Source organism: Eleutherodactylus coqui, chromosome 9, assembly GCF_035609145.1.
Source record: "Eleutherodactylus coqui strain aEleCoq1 chromosome 9, aEleCoq1.hap1, whole genome shotgun sequence".
Taxonomy (NCBI): Eukaryota; Metazoa; Chordata; class Amphibia; order Anura; family Eleutherodactylidae; genus Eleutherodactylus; species Eleutherodactylus coqui.
In genome coordinates this window covers 109,641,238-109,658,672 of record NC_089845.1, presented here as the reverse complement: position 1 = coordinate 109,658,672, position 17,435 = coordinate 109,641,238, and the positions used below count along the sequence as shown (strand labels likewise).

The 17,435-nt window shown below is 48.6% G+C and overlaps 1 protein-coding gene across 1 annotated transcript; it reads right to left on the bottom strand.

Annotated features, from left to right (window-relative positions):
- Nucleotides 1-292: 292 nt before the first annotated feature.
- BPNT2 (3'(2'), 5'-bisphosphate nucleotidase 2) lies at nucleotides 293-17,156 on the bottom strand. Its single transcript, XM_066578305.1, has 5 exons — nucleotides 16,657-17,156; nucleotides 7,323-7,485; nucleotides 5,321-5,416; nucleotides 3,640-3,801; nucleotides 293-2,167 (listed from the first exon to the last, which is right to left on the bottom strand). The coding sequence occupies exons 1-5, from the start codon at nucleotides 17,005-17,007 to the stop codon at nucleotides 1,905-1,907; spliced, it is 1,035 nt and encodes a 344-aa protein (XP_066434402.1). The 5' UTR covers nucleotides 17,008-17,156; the 3' UTR covers nucleotides 293-1,904.
- Nucleotides 17,157-17,435: the final 279 nt, after the last annotated feature.

Genomic DNA, 17,435 nt, shown 5'->3' with positions numbered 1-17,435 from the left:
GCTGAAACAATAGTATCAGCTGTATTCCGCTGTGAATTCTTGATAAGGCTGATCATTGTCTTTCCGCATGATCAGTGACGGCTAAATAACACAGCACGATGTCAGTGCAGTTAGACACAAAATGATTATCGCTCAAAAGATGGCTTCTAAGAAAATTTTGAGCGATAATCGTGTATAAATGGGCCTTAATGTAAATCCTATCACATTCCGTAAGCTGAATACTCTTGGGACAAGTAGAGCTACTTCCATGAACACACAACTGATCAGCACATACATAACAGGTTTCCATTAATTCCACAAAACTTCTGATTTCTTTATTATTTAATCACCACCAAAAACATAACCATGTGTGGCTGCAGGAGTACAACGCAACATAATTCACATAGAAAAAAAAGGCATAAATAAAACAAAAGAAGTGTAATACAACGGCAGCCTGAAGTATGAACAGAAGACATAGAAAACAAAGGGAAAATGGATGAGGACAAGAAGTATTTCACATATTAACAATGTTACCTAGATTGTGTCTATTGTTCTTTACAGTTAGCAAACACAAGCCGGTTTCACAAGGATCAAAACATCTGTAGTGTGATTCTTTGCTGTCTGTATGCTCCCAGCTGACGGAAAATAGTACCTTTACCATACTTCAAAGAGTAACTGCACTTTTCTCAAACTTTTACCATGTCGGAGCAACACGTCAGAAGTTTTGATCAGCGAGGGGGCCTCTTCCCAAGATCCTCGCTGATCGTTAAAGGCCCTTTTACACATCACAATTAATATGCAAATCGTTAGATTGTGCGATCTGAGCAATAATCATTAGGTGTAAGTGCATACAGAGAGTGAATGATCAGTGAGAAATTGTTAGATTAGCACTGATCAGCTCTTTCACCCTGACCTGAAAATCCCCATTGGTCTGCCGCTGGATCGTTTAGTATAACCGGCATCGTACGATTCGTCAAATAGAAAGCAGTGGCAGATGGGTTGACTAGAGGCGTGACTATGATCGAAATAACGATCAAAACTACCCAATTCTGGTTCAGTGTAAATGCATGCCTAGCAAAATTATACATAATCTCCGCTAGTTGCATGCTCATTCCAATTTATCATCTTGTATAAAAGGGCCTTAAAAAGAAGGGGCAGGAGCACTCGTTTACGAGCGTTGTGCCCCTTCGGCTGTTTCGCTGCTTGATGGCTCCTCTCAGTAGCTTGAAGCTGGATGAATAGAGGGCTACAGAAGAGGTCTATAAACCTCTATGACTTTGTCTTCAGCTGCCGAGAGGAGCCAGCAAGCAGCGATGACAGCCAAAGAGGCACAGCACTCAGTAGCGATTTCAGCACCCGGACCCCCATTGATCAAAACTTTTGCCAAGTTGGTCTGACACGGCAAGAGTTTTTTTTTTTTTAATGAAGTTACTCTTTAATAATTAATAAAATTCTTAAAAAACACAACAAACATCATAAAGGCTGAACAGGAGAGATTTGAATCCAGTAATCCACAGCCCCCCCATCACATAAGTTAAATTGCAAATTATATTGTTGGTAATGTGAAGCAAAAAGGCACAATGCATATTATTTGTAACATTATTCAGAGTCAGGAGTGGAAACAAGGCAATGTTCTTGTATTTAAAATAAGATATATCCCGAAAGAAAAGTCTCTGGTAAACCCCAATCTTCATCGTCCATACCAAATCATTGCAGCCATTCAAATCAAGTACGCTCATTTTGGCCTCCAAAACCTCATCGACTCAGACGTAATACAGCAGAAAAATACTTTAATCTCAAGTCTTTAGATTCATATGCATGAAAACGCATTGAGACTGTGCCATGACAGACTTCATTTCAGTTCCCGTAAACACACATGTATTTTATAGCATGTTATAATGATGTATACATGTATTTTTTTTTTTTTATTTGGAGGTCTTCGGGGACAATTTCTCGACAAGGGTGTTATGGTCCAACCCAATGCTTGCAAGCAGGCCGCCTTCATTCCCATCTGATCCTGTATAAATAATATCTTCTCCTTTCAGATTAGTCATTTCTCCACCGAGTGCATTCAGTATAGCATTTCCAGCGCAAATGTCCCACTTCTTGATGTAAGTGTTGTGAATATAAACGTCAGCACTGTCTTGGTTGTTGCCGGTCACATCAAGCAATGAAAGAACTTTGTATCCTGTAAAACAGAAAAACTTATTACAGGCTGTAACCTGACTGATCATCTCCAAAATACTGACTGTATCAAGCCTGCATTTATTTACAACTGGTCAGTAGATTCCTTAGGACATGTTCAGACGCAAGTGGGTTTTTATCGATTTTTAATTTTTATCAAGGTTTTTATTCGTGTATTGGGAAAGAGTTGTTAGTCTAGGTGATCTGGGTGGAGAGGCACCAGCCCGGCCCCTGTGACTCAGAGCACCATTTGCAGTCAAATTTCAAATTAGGTTTATTGCCAAATGCTGCAGCAGTGCAGAACTAGGCATAACCGTGAACAGCATACATACTGTCCCTAGTTCATGAACTTGGTGACAGATTACCTTTAAAGGGGATATGGTATCAGTAAATGACCTATTGGCCAAATCAAGTTTTTATGTTAAACATTTAAATTATTTTAATTTTTGGTGATTTTATTTTACATGTAATATGTAGTTTAAAAAAAATCCTCCTTTTGCAGTTTTCACTTTGGTGATTAAGTCCAGTAATGAGCTAACATTTTCTGTTCTACACAGCAGACTAAGGCTGGGTTCACACAAAGTGAATTTGCCGCGGAAATTCCATCTGGAATTTTGCTGCAGCCGCTAATCCCAGGATTAGCCAGCGATGTGGACAAGATTTGTCAAAAATCTCATCCACACGGGACGGCCAAACTGTCGCAGCATAGCCGGCGCTGCCGTGCGGATTCCCCGGCCACAGCATGACTAATTTTTTTTTTCCTGTTGCAACCGCGCTGTTCTCAATGGGAGCGCCGGCCGCAACAGAATAGCATGCGACCAAGACGCTCCAAAGCCCACGCCCAAGTGCCACGGGTTTTGAAGCTGCGCTTTCCCGGCAGAAATCTCACAGTTTTTCGCTGCGGCAAAAGCGCGAGACTTCTGGCAGGATTCCGCCCTGTGAAAACCCAAGCAGCTTGTCCATCTATAAAACTTATAGTCAGAAGTTTTCAGTAAATGGGTGTTGTCTACATTTAGCTTGATCTTCAGAGATCTCTTAGCCAATAGTCACAGTGGTGCTAATCTCTGAAGGAATACCTTCCCAAGATTTTAACTTATTCCCTACCCACAGGATAGGAAATAAGCATCTGATCAATGGGGGTCCATCTGTTGGAACCTCCACTGATTAAGAGAACAAGGTTCCCCTGTACCTAGCTAAATGAATAGAGCAGCAGATGAGCTGCACTCTGCTTCCCTTTGGCAGTTCCATACAGATTAATGCAGCAGCACACATGCTTGGCCAACACTTCATTCATATGTGGGAACACAGAAGCCCCTACTTGTGATCAGTGCGAGTTCCCCCCCCCCCCCCCCGATCAGCTAAATCTTGAGATAAACCCTTTAAGTTAGGGATAATCTAGAAAGCTGTCAAGAAGCACTACACTGTTGCAAAGTCACTTACTGTACCATGTAGGCACATGTGCGCTGCTGTACATACCTGATCCTCCAGCAGATATAATTTTAGTCTGGTTGCCGAAAGACTGGAGGGCCAGTTCTTTCACTGGCCCCGAATGACTTCTGGAAACAATGATAGTTGGAGTTTTCTCATTGTAAGAGGCACGTTTCTTTGTATTAGAGCCACCTTCCACCATAGCCCAAGCTAGGACAAAGAATAAAATAAAAAAAATTTGAGATTTTAGAAATAGAACATTTGAGCTATGAAATAAATGTACATCAAATAGAAACAATAATGAAATAAGTCAATTACTCAAGCTCTCAATAGCGTCAGGAGTGACTGTTGCAATATATCAGCAACACGGACAGAGAACACGTGTTTTTTTTTTTTTTTTGTTTCTAAGATACCCACAAGTCCGTTGACACGTTGGTGGTGCAGGTGTGGGGAATTTAATGTGTACCTGACTTTTCAGAATAAGCTGCTGTGTGTCTACACACGAGGAATAACAATATTTCAGGCCATTACATTACTTGTATCCTACATTTATTGCCAGGTTTTCCCTCAGCAAACTATCTGTAATTTTCCGTTCTCATTGAGCTAGTGGGTGGAGACTGCTGTCATGATGTGTCTCTACACTGCTCCCTGACACAAACAGAAAAATAACGAGGAAAAAAACTAGAGAAGTACTGAGCAGTGTAGATGTACATAAATAACACACCATTACGGCATGGCTATGCGAGTCACTACTTCTCTTCCTTCCAACTTTTCTCTACAGACTTTTATGGGCAGCATGAGTCATCGACCTCCTGCATTTGCTGTTCTGTCATTAGACGGCAAATAATAAGGAATGGAGACCCTAGTGACCAGCACATTCAAGGGATTTTTTTTCCGACACAAAAATGTACTTTTCAGTTAATTATATAGCACTTTTGCAGATTATCACTTTGATATCCAATAAGCACAAGTTGTTTGAAAAGTTGTTGACCATTTAGAAACCTAATTGTCTGTTATTGTCTGCAGTTTTCAGTGATGTTTATCAGGGCAGTAAAGCGCAATAAATTAGGTAGTCCGCTAGACTTTAAGGGTAGACATTCTTGCTATGTCTAATACATAGCAGCTACTGATATAACACTCTATATCTGTTGTGTCAGCGCAAGAAAATCCGCTTGTTTAAACTATTTTTCCCCCTTGAGTACTATTGACTGAGGCAGCGTTGGAATGAAATCCACAAAATGAGCATCTAAATAAACATAAAATTCCACACTAACCAGATTGCTTGAAAGGATGCATAAAAATATCTTAGGCTAATTTCACACGAGCGCAATATTGTGTCGTGAAACTCGTCTCAACATAGTGCTCTGTAACGTGTGCTGTCCCTGAGGATGCGAGGCGTTTTTGTGTCAAGAACGTCTCCCACCACTTCAGGGAAGTAGAAAACCTTGCATCGCTTTGTACTCACATGCATCTTGCACGCTGTGCGATGGTTTTACCGGCCCCATTGAAAACAATGGGCGAGGCATACAAGGGAACGCCCAAACATGGGACATTGTGATGATGGTATACGGCGTCTTTCTGCAATTGACTGAGTTCAAAGCACCATATAGCCTTCATCTTACCATAATGCATAGTCACATTTTTGGTCATAGCGGACAATTGCCGTTATACATATTATGTAAATAAAAATAAGGTTTAAACACAAAACAAGAGAAAACAAAACACTCACCAGTATAGCCTGTGAAAGGTTTATGTATTACACCTATAATTGGTTTTCCGTTCACAGCAACGCACACCATGGTCGTAACGTAATTAATGAGATTCTCTGAAAAGAAAAAAAAAAAGTTTTAACCATGAACAACAAGAACTCATTACTGTACAACATACACAAGTCATGACCACCCTGCTGAGAATACACTTCACTAGTAGTCAGTGTGTAAAATGTGAGCCCCCTTTGTCACTCAACACATATCGAACCTGCAGTCAAGTTCTGAGCATCACAGGTTCTGTGATGTGTACTCTGCAGATCATGCATGGTGGGTGGTATGTATACTGCGCCAAAAAACCACAAGGTGTAAGGTCCGGGGAACATGGAGGCCAAGTGAGAAGTTCACCATCGTCACCACCTGCAGGCCAATCCATCTGTTTGGTAGTCGCCTATTGAGCTCACTTCATTGTGATAATGGAGGGAGGGCGCCCCGTCCTGTTGGAAGATGAAACCTGCAATTTCCTGTTCCGGCAGAAGCCATATCTGTAGCGTCCAGGTACGAAATCCCCGGGATTGTTTCCTCATGGAAAAAGAAAAGGATTGTACACTGTCCTACACGATATAGCGCAAAACATATGCATCTTCAGCGATTCGCACATAAGCTCCATGTAGTCGTGTGGGTTTATGCTCCCAAGATTCAGAAATTAGGTGGAAGGCAGCTTCATCACTAAGCACTAAAGACTCCATGAAACCATCGCTGTCCATTAGAGTTCGCATACTCTCACAGATGGAACGTCTGCTCACTTTGCCGTCTGGTTTTCAGGTCTGTAACAACGGCAAACGGTAGAGATAACATTACAAGCATTTACCCAGAATCTTCCACACAGTCGCCTGCAGGACGTCCAATTCTCTGCTTGTCCTGATGATGGATTTCTGAGGACTTCGTGTGAAACTTGCCCGGACGCGCTCCGCTGTTTCCACACTTACTAGTGGACGACCAGATAATTTTCACTTACAAATGCAACCTGCTGCTACACGCTTACAACATACTGGTAGACGTGAGAGTCAAGGACGCAAAATGCTCTTCTGTCTTTGTTTTTTGTCTCATACCCCCCTCGCGGCGACTATGGCAAAATATAGTTTTTTGGGCTTCATTTAGCAAAACTAAGAGCAAAACTGCCCTTGTTGCCCATAGCAACCAATCACTACTTTCATTTTGCCTCAGCAGCTTGAGAAATTTAAGTTTGGTTTCTATGGGCAACAAGGATAGTCTGACTGGTAGAGTTTTGCTAAATTAAACTTTTTGAATTTCTGTTTCCATTGATAGCAAATTTATGTATCAGAGGGTCGTTAAACGGGAATTATGAGGGTTTCAAATTGGGAAGATTATTTATAATAACCCCGTATATACATAAAGATAAGAATGCACTGAACACAAGCCGGTTGAGATTCACCTCTGAAACCTACCAAACAAGTCCAGAGCTGTACTTTTTTTAATGCCTGCTATATATGCATGCGCAATAAGGCAACGTCATCTACACCATATAACATTGAAATTCAGTACATTTCTTCTAATGGAACTATTATTCAAAAAAAGTTCTCAAAACGTATTTATAAAGAACAAAAAAAAAAGAGACAATTAAATGTCAGTTATTAAACTGTATGAAGACACATCATACCCCTTTTACTATACAGTGTAAAAGAAAACTAATATATACATACACGGGCACACCCCTCACAACCGCTACTAAGCACTGCGGCCACTTTCGCATCACCTGACCGGCGGCAACGACACTAACTAGCAGTTGCCATGTGAGGGCTGCTCCATGTGCTGCATTGAGGGGCTGCTGATTGCAAGGCAAGAGGAGCGGCACAGCTAAAAATCGGCCACAGATCCGCAGCACACAAATGGTGTGGATTTTGACTCTTAATGTGAAAAAGCTGCAGAACTTTCCGCTGTGGAAATTTTTCAATATTTCCGCTACTTGTGAAGTACCCCAAGAGAGACTTACGTAAGGCATACCTGTATACTCCGCTGTTGCATCCAATGGGTCTATCCATACAGTGATACTATCAGAAGAGACCAGTTTTGAGCTCTTCACGATCTCCTTTATCTCGTTGGGTACGACACGATCCCAGTAGATCGCCTCCTTATCGTCTTCACCGAGATGCTCTTCACTATTCACCTGAAGAAACACAAGATGGAAGTTACCAGATAGTAATAGCAGCAGTGCTGAGTATACGCAGTACATGAAGAGATCAACTGCTAGTGGACAGGTCTGCAAAAACCCATTCATAACAAGAAGTTTGCCATTTCCCTTAAAAACTTGTTTTCACGTCCAGAAAACTTTCCATGAGATCATTTAATTCTGGTTCGTAGACAGAAGTCGGGGTGCATTTCCCGCAAAACAGAGAACATATGAAGTTATTGCTCTATCTCTTCGGTTGTAGCCGGTACAATCTCGGCATGAGTTTACAAGACGAGTCTACAGGTCAGGAGACTTCTGATGGTCCTTCACATAGTTATGGGCAAAGTCTTTGTTAGACTTATGTAGTTATTACAGTTACATATAGTTGGCCAGGACCCCGCTGATCATGAGGAGGATTGCACTGCAGGGCTGAATCGGCTTCAGTTTCTCACGACACAATAGCGTCCTTGGCCACCAATTGCACAGAACTGCCACAACGTCCCATTTACTTGGACAAAGCTTTGATGCAGTTGACCGAAAAACAAGGTGGTCAGGAGCGCTGCAGCTCACCTCAATCTCAGGATCTGTAGTGGTCCTGGCAGTCAGATTCACACCTGTAAGAAAGTGGTGGCACATCCTAGAAACATACCATCACTTCCTGTGATGGAATAATCCTTTAACAGTGACAGCGAGCAGCCACCCAAACTATAGTGTAATGCCCCTCTGTCAATAGGCCAAAAGGGAATCTCCAAATAGACTTAAACAGTTATTCAAGACATAAGGGGGGGGGGGGGGCTGGTTCATTCCCCAAGCAATCAAGTGCTGATGCTCTGGTGGTCTTTGCTTAGAAGAGAAGAGGTGTGACCACTGTAGTCAATCAGTTGCTTCAATGCTCAAGTGTTGGACTAGTGGCATTGTAAGTGGGGGAGCGATGCCCCGCCCCACTCCCCTCTTCTACTACTGAAGCTTATAACCACGCTAAGCTCCGTCTCCTGGCAGACACAGCAGGGAAGCGAAGTGAGGGAAACTAATGGTTGTGCACCAGAATCAAGCGCACGGCAGAATATTGTGGCACATGAAGCACCAAAACTTGTTGGTGTCATCCACACTGGGTGGAAGCTCTGCACTCTGAATTAGGGTCCTACAAAAGAATTTTGTGCTGCGCCACAAACAGGAGAGCGATCACCTTGCGCTCCGAGTGGAGGATGCAGAAGACAAGCGGGGCTGCTTGTCTTCTGCATCCAGCTGTTTCCTGCTCAGAGCGCCCGGCTGTTATACAGCCGAGCGCTCCCAGTGGAGGATGCAGAAGACAAGTGGAGTGTCCCTGCTTGTCTTCTGCATCCAGCTGTTCTCTACTTGGAGTGCCCGACTGATATACAGCCGTGCGGGAGCGGGATACAGCTGAAACAATAGGATCAGCTTTCAGCATTCTGAAAGATCAGCAATGGCTTAACAAAAACTGCACGATGTCAGTGCAGTTAGACACAACGTTTATCGCTCAAAAGACGGCTTTTGAACGATTATTGTGTCTAAAGGGGCCCTTTATGCAAGAAAGTTGGTAAATAATCTATAGCACATTACTGGAAGATGATTGGAGACCCCCGTCAGCCGGAGAACACTGCAGTAAGGGGTGGAGTTGTGGGCTGGGATGTGGTTTCATGTGATATACGTATGCAGGTTTAAATAGTATTGATCTATAAGATTACTATTAGGATAAGCTATAGATGTGTTAATACTTGAATTCTTTCTAAGTAAAACACATTAAACAAAGCTTTCGCCAACCTGACTTATTATTTTGTAAACTGTTTCATCCTTACCAATCCACTGTCTGACCTCTTCAGATATTCTGATTAACGGCTGTACAGCTTCGATGTCGGAAGACGTCCGGCAGGGTATTCTAACTGTATATTACTGGCCGCTCTGTTGTCAGGGGCCTCTCCAGCATGTCCCATACTGCAGTACTGGCTCTAGCCAGCAGATGGTGCCATTGTATAATGGCAGAAAGAGAAAAACCCCTAGGAAACCATGAATCCAAAATTGGATTGCAAAGGGTTAAATAGGTTATTTTCTTTTTGCATCTGGACTTTTCATCATTCAAAGCTATTCAAGGAAATGAAAGTAAGGAGAAGAACTTATTACTCTGCAGTTTAAGAATCCAGATTGGGCGGGGCGATTTGGCCCAAAATTAAAATCTTGATTTTTTTTGTTAAACAAGCTAAAATACTAAAGCTTTTTTTTTTTCTTTTACATAAGGGAATCACATACACAGCCATTCCTTTATATATATGGATTATCAGTACTGAATGAGACAATTCCGATAATTCGTAGTTGGGAAGGAATTGCTGTGCGTGTGATTCCCTTATGTGAAACAATTAGGAACAAACTAGTTATATACACATGAAAGATGGGGTTCCACTTCCCCCGGTCGTCACAGCTTCTATATGCTGCCCTCTATCCCCTCAGCTTCCATATGCTGCCCTCTAGCCCCTCAGTCATCGTAGCTTCCATATGCTGCCCTCTAGCCCCTCAGTCATCGTAGCTTCCATATGCTGCCCTCTAGCCCCTCAGTCATCGTAGCTTCCATATGCTGCCCTCTAGCCCCTCAGTCATCGTAGCTTCCAAATGCTGCCCTCTAGCCCCATAGTCATCGTAGCTTCCATATGCTGCCCTCTAGCCCCTCAGTCATCGTAGCTTCCATATGCTGCCCTCAACCCCCTCAGTCATCGTAGCTTCCATATGCTGCCCTCAACCCCCTCAGTCATCGTAGCTTCCATATGCTGCCCTCAACCCCCTCAGTCATCGTAGCTTCCATATGCTGCCCTCAACCCCCTCAGTCATCGTAGCTTCCATATGCTGCCCTCAACCCCCTCAGTCATCGTAGCTTCCACATACTGCCCTCTACCTCGTCAGCCAACACAGCTTCCATATACTGCCCTCTACCCCCCGTCATCACAGCTTCCATATACTGCCCTCTACCCCCCAGTCATCACAGCTTCCATATACTGCCCTCTACCCCCCAGTCATCCGAGCTTCCATATACTGCCCTCTAGCCCCTCAGTCACCCCAGCTTCCATATACTGCCCTCTAGCCCCTCAGTCATCACAGCTTCCATATACTGCCCTCTAGCCCCTCAGTCATCCCAGCTTCCATATACTGCCCTCTAGCCCCTCAGTCATCCCAGCTTCCATATACTGCCCTCTAGCCCCTCAGTCATCCCAGCTTCCATATACTGCCCTCTAGCCCCAGTCATCCCAGCTTCCATATACTGCCCTCTAGCCCCTCAGTCATCCCAGCTTCCATATACTGCCCTCTAGCCCCTCAGTCATCCCAGCTTCCATATACTGCCCTCTAGCCCCTAGTCATCCTAGCTTCCATATACTGCCCTCTAGCCCCTCAGTCATCCCAGCTTCCATGTACTGCCCTCTAGCCTCTCAGTCATCCCAGCTTCCATGTACTGCCCTCTAGCCCCTCAGTCATCTCAGCTTCCATGTACTGCCTTCTAGCCCCTCAGTCATCACAGCTTCCATATACTGCCCTCTAGCCCCTCAGTCATCACAGCTTCCATATACTGCCCTCTAGCCCCTGTCATCACAGCTTCCATATACTGCCCTCTAGCCCCTCAGTCATCATAGCTTCCATATACTGCCCTCTAGCCCAGTGATGGCGAACCTTTTAGAGACCGAGTGCCCAAACTGCAACCCAAAACCAACTTATGTATCGCAAAGTGCCAACACGTCAGGGGGCGGGGCTTATCACGACATGATTTTACCCCCGTCGTTCTAAAATGGGCAGGGCTGCTTCAAAATAGACAGGGTGCAGATTGTGACTGCTTTTTGGATGTGGAAAATTCTGCAGCATTTCCGCATCCAAAAAGTTGTCAAAATCTGCACCCTGTCTATTTTGAAGCAGCCCTGCCAGTTTCTGCCGCATGTAAACATACCCCAGTGGTAATAGTGGCCCTCCTAGCGATAATAGTGACCCCCCCCAGTGGTAATAGTGACATACCCCAGCGGTCCCCCAGCAGTAATAATGCCCGCTTCCCCCCCAGCGGTTCCCACAGCAGTCATATTACCCCCCCCCCCCCCAGTGGTCCCCCAGCAGTCCTAATGCCTCCCCCCCCCCCAGCGATTCTCCCAGCAGTCATGCCTCCCCTCCCCCGCTAGCGATTCTCCCAGCAGTCATAATACCTCCCCTCCACCCCCAGGCGATTCACCCAGCAGTCATAATACCTCCCCTCCCCCCCCAGCGATTCTCCCAGCAGTCATGCCTCCCCTCCCCCCCAGCGATTCTCCCAGCAGTCATAATGCTTCCCCTCCCCCCAACGATTCTCCCAGCAGTCATGCTTCCCCTCCCCCCCAGCGATTCTCCCAGCAGTCATGCTTCCCCTCCCCCCCAGCGATTCTCCCAACAGTCACAATGCTTCCCCTCCCCCCCAGCGATTCTCCCAGCAGTCATAATGCTTCCCCCCCCCCCCCAGCGATTTTCCCAGCAGTCAGAATGCCCCCCCCAGCGATTTTCCCAGCAGTCAGAATGCCCCCCCCCCCCCCAGCGATTCTCCCAGCAGTCAGAATGCCCCCCCCCCCAGCGATTCTCCCAGCAGTCAGAATGCCCCCCCCAGCGATTCTCCCAGCAGTCAGAATGCCCCCTCCCCCCCCAGCGATTCTCCCAGCAGTCAGAATGCCCCCTCCCCCCCCAGCGATTCTCCCAGCAGTCAGAATGCTTCCCCCCCCCAGCGATTTTCCCAGCAGTCAGAATGCCCCCCCCAGCGATTTTCCCAGCAGTCAGAATGCCCCCCCCCAGCGATTCTCCCAGCAGTCAGAATGCCCCCCCCCAGCGATTCTCCCAGCAGTCAGAATGCCCCCCCCCAGCGATTCTCCCAGCAGTCAGAATGCCCCCCCCCAGCGATTCTCCCAGCAGTCAGAATGCCCCCTCCCCCCCCAGCGATTCTCCCAGCAGTCATAATGCTTCCCCCCCCCCCCAGCGATTTTCCCAGCAGTCAGAATGCCCCCCCCAGCGATTCTCCCAGCAGTCAGAATGCCCCCCCCCAGCGATTCTCCCAGCAGTCAGAATGCCCCCTCCCCCCCCAGCGATTCTCCCAGCAGTCAGAATGCCCCCCCCAGCGATTCTCCCAGCAGTCAGAATGCCCCCTCCCCCCCCAGCGATTCTCCCAGCAGTCATAATGCTTCCCCTCCCCCCCAGCGATTCTCCCAGCAGTCATGCTTCCCCTCCCCCCCAGCGATTCTCCCAGCAGTCATGCTTCCCCTCCCCCCCAGCGATTCTCCCAACAGTCACAATGCTTCCCCTCCCCCCCAGCGATTCTCCCAGCAGTCATAATGCTTCCCCCCCCCCCCAGCGATTCTCCCAGCAGTCATAATGCTTCCCCCCCCCCAGCGATTTTCCCAGCAGTCAGAATGCCCCCCCCAGCGATTTTCCCAGCAGTCAGAATGCCCCCCCCCCAGCGATTCTCCCAGCAGTCAGAATGCCCCCCCCAGCGATTCTCCCAGCAGTCAGAATGCCCCCCCCCCCAGCGATTCTCCCAGCAGTCAGAATGCCCCCCCCAGCGATTCTCCCAGCAGTCAGAATGCCCCCTCCCCCCCCAGCGATTCTCCCAGCAGTCAGAATGCCCCCCCCCAGCGATTCTCCCAGCAGTCAGAATGCCCCCTCCCCCCCCAGCGATTCTCCCAGCAGTCATAATGCTTCCCCCCCCCCCCCCCAGCGATTTTCCCAGCAGTCAGAATGCCCCCCCCCAGCGATTCTCCCAGCAGTCAGAATGCCCCCCCCCAGCGATTCTCCCAGCAGTCAGAATGCCCCCTCCCCCCCCAGCGATTCTCCCAGCAGTCATAATGCTTCCCCCCCCCAGCGATTTTCCCAGCAGTCAGAATGCCCCCCCCAGCGATTTTCCCAGCAGTCAGAATGCCCCCCCCAGCGATTCTCCCAGCAGTCAGAATGCCCCCTCCCCCCCCCAGCGATTCTCCCAGCAGTCAGAATGCCTCCCCCCCCCCAGCGATTCTCCCAGCAGTCAGAATGCCTCCCCCCCCCAGCGATTCTCCCAGCAGTCAGAATGCCTCCCCCCCCCCAGCGATTCTCCCAGCAGTCAGAATGCCCCCCCCAGCGATTCTCCCAGCAGTCAGAATGCCCCCCCCAGCGATTCTCCCAGCAGTCAGAATGCCCCCTCCCCCGCCCCCAGCGATTCTCCCAGCAGTCAGAATGCCCCCCCAGCGATTCTCCCAGCAGTCAGAATGCCCCCTCCCCCGCCCCCAGCGATTCTCCCAGCAGTCAGAATGCCCCCTCCCCCGCCCCCAGCGATTCTCCCAGCAGTCAGAATGCCCCCTCCCCCGCCCCCAGCGATTCTCCCAGCAGTCAGAATGCCCCCTCCCCCGCCCCCAGCGATTCTCCCAGCAGTCAGAATGCCCCCTCCCCCGCCCCCAGCGATTCTCCCAGCAGTCAGAATGCCTCCCCCCCCCAGCGATTCTCCCAGCTGTCAGAATGCCCGCCCCCTGCCCCACATACTTACCCCTCCTCCTCGCGGGAGCGCCGCTCCTCTCCTGCCTGATCCCAGGTGCATACTGAAGGCAGTGTGCTGCTGTTGGATGCCTTCTCCTCCTGCTCTTGCGGAACCAAAGTAGGAGACGTCGGGGGACGGGGGAGAAGGATCCTAGCTGCACACTGACTCAGTGTGCGCCGGGATCAGCACAGAAAGCAGCGCTGAGTGAATGTCAGCAGGGGAGCCGCGGACCCTGCAGGCATTCACTAAGGTGGTGAGCGGCAGATGGCGGCGCGTGCCAGCAGGGAGGGCTCTGCGTGCCGCCTCTGGCACGCGTGCCATAGGTTCGCCACCACTGCTCTAGCCCCTCAGTCATCACAGCTTCCATATACTGCCCTCTAGCCCCCAGTCATCCCAGCTTCCATATACTGCCCTCTACCCCCCAGTCATCCTAGCTTCCATATACTGCCCTCTACCCTCTCAGTGATGCCAGCTTCCATATACTACCCTATATATTCATCACAATGCACGAAGTTACAATTTTCATGCAATTCAAAGCGTTTAATATAGAAAGTCTTAGCCTGGGTTCACACAGGGCGGATTTGCCGCGGTTTTGCCGCGCGGAATTTCGGCATGGCAAATCCGCCCGCGGCCGCTAATCTCGGGATTAGCTAGCCATTTGGACGAGGTTTCTCAGAAATCTCGTCCACACGGGACGGCCAATCCGTTGCGGTAAGTCCGGCTGAAAGCGCGGCTGCCGCAGCCGCGGTTTCAAAAGATGCAGCATGTCTATTTATTGTTTACTTCCGCCGCGGCCGCGCTCTCCTCTATGGTTTCGGCTGCGGTCAAACCGTGGGATTTCCGACGGGAATACGCCCAGTGTGAACCCAGCCTTATTGTCTTTCTTGCAAGAAAATCCCTTAGCCATCGTATCCCCTTCTATAATCTTTAGCACAGTTGCCAACGGGAACTTTACTTTTTTTCTGGAAATCTTATCCAAAAATCAAACAGCCAACGGTTTTTTTTCTTACAGACACTTTGTAAAATGATAGGGAATGATAGAGAATATAACTGATACTGGTTTAAAAGTCTGAGACTGATAGGATATCAGGACGCTGATGAGTTGGTATACGGTACAGGAATCAAGCACAGTGCCGACTGGCCAAGCCTCAGCCAATCAGCTCTGTGCTCGATTCCTGCACGTCTCCTGGCTCAGCAGTATCCAGTCCACTGATGAACTGCTGGACATCCTGCATGCCCAGCTTCCCCTCGGCCCGACAACAGGTGGTGGGGGGGTACTATCAATTTTAGCATTGTGCCGAAAGTCAGAATCGTGCTTCAGCAAATTGACGATTAATTGGATTTGATACATTGCCCTACATTTCAGGCACTGGCAGCAGCTTCTCATCAGATGTCCTTATTTACAGAGATCTCCATGACAGATACTCCTGAAAATCATATAAGAAAAAATAAAAATAATCTGCTTTGATACAGTCCTAAGAGTTGCGCATTCCTACCTCAATGAGGCCAGGGATTGGTTGTGGCGGTCACGTATTCTCCGGCATGTGATCATGCTACCCAGAAGAGTAGACGGAGCCGAGCGGGGAGGCAGGCGAGGGCTGGATGTTTATATCTTACAGCATTAAACAGGTAATGCCCTCCTGTGTCGGGCAGCGAGGGCACCTATGGCATGTGTAGGGGGCCTCCCGACCGAGGACAGGAGGATCAAACATGCAGAATTAGAACTCAATGCCTCCTTGCGGTTTTCTTTACTGTTGGAATGGAAAACACATGAACGCTCCGCAGAATTGAGGCGTCACGCGTGCAGCTGGCCAAACGGAAGCTACTGAAGGTGCGTCGCTACTTCGAGGCCTTATTCACACAGACGTGGGCAATGCCAGTCAACGGACAACGCACAGATATATAAAATCACACATCTGAGCACAGCGTAAAAAACAAAAACGGACAGGAAATACACCTGCACAAACGTGCCCTCAGGCCAGATTCCTATAGGTGTTTTTTCGCATGCAATGTGCAGAGAATAAAACATTGATGTCACAATCCATGTACTTTTCCTGCACATTTCGGTAGTGCAAGAAATCAGCATTTGCGCAGCAAAGGTCCCTCTAGACGTCAATGGTGATGCTTCGTTTACAGCGCAATACACTGCGCAAATACACTGGACAAAGCACATCTGGAACTCAGACCAATTGGCCATTTTAATTGGTGCGGCTTTATTTGCACTGCGCAAATTAAACATACCTCGCGGGCGCAAACAGTGCAGTAACATACGCCTGGGCGCACGCAAAAAATAAATAAAACAAAAAACAACTTTGTTCGTTCCACAAAATGCTACGCTCCTGTGCGCAAAAATATGTATATGCTCGTTTTAATGGGCTCCTACTCAAACACTGCCTAGCCTGTATACAATCATGGGGGGAGGGGGAGATCTGCACAACCTCCATGTGTAAATACCATGTGTTCCCACTCCTTGAAAGCTAACAGAGGTTTTGAAAACATCCAAGAATTGCACAAGCAGAAAGTTGCATAGTTTGTCTTTGCCCCACTACACGGGGATCTCTCCTGAGCCCCCCAGTGCCTGCCCCACCTATGAGGATGCAAGAAGTGCAGCAACCAATCAGATGGCCGCTCTCGCCGCCGCCGCGCTGTGATTGGCCGCTCACCTGCACCCCGGGGAAGGAGTTGATGATGAGGTTGGCCATCTTCTTGTTGGACAGCAGGTCCCCCTGGGTCAGCATCTCGTCCGCCCCCTCGCGGGTCTTCCCCTTCGAGTTCTCGTTGAGCTTATTACTCTGCCGCACAGCCTTCACCTCCTCCCCGCCCAACTCGGCAGCCCGCACCGCGGCGGCCAGCAGCTCCCGCAGGTCCACCATGTCCCCCGCCCGCTCCCCCAGCAGGAAGGAGGAGAAGCGCCAGGTGAGGAAGCCCGAGTAGACATGATAAAGCACCCCCAGCCCGAGCAGGCAGAACACGCCGATGCCCAGCGGGGACAGGCGGATGCCCATAGGCGCCATGTCTGGAGGGAGGAGAGACGGGGCTGCTGCTCGGATGGCGTCAGAGGCTCAGCGGCTCATCCTACACAACGTCCCGCAGCCTCAGTGCAAACGTCTGCAGGTTACGGCCTGAGCCTCCTATGTGCACAGTGTCCGCCGGCACAGCGCCACCTAGCGGCTACACGCCGCACTACATCCGGGTTATGAGGCGGGCTCTGTGGGAACACGTCGGCTGCCCACGTCTCCCCACCGCCGCCATGTCTGACGCTGCCTCTCCGCCTGCTGCTATGGGCACTACTGGCACACAGCTTTCCCATGGCCCTGAATAACAATGCAAGTGGTGGACGAGGCTTTGGGAAAGCTGGGGGACTGGCATGCTGGCCATAGTAAAGAGGCAACACTGCCTCCAGGGAAGCCCGGACAGGACGATTCGCCCCACGGCTCGGCGT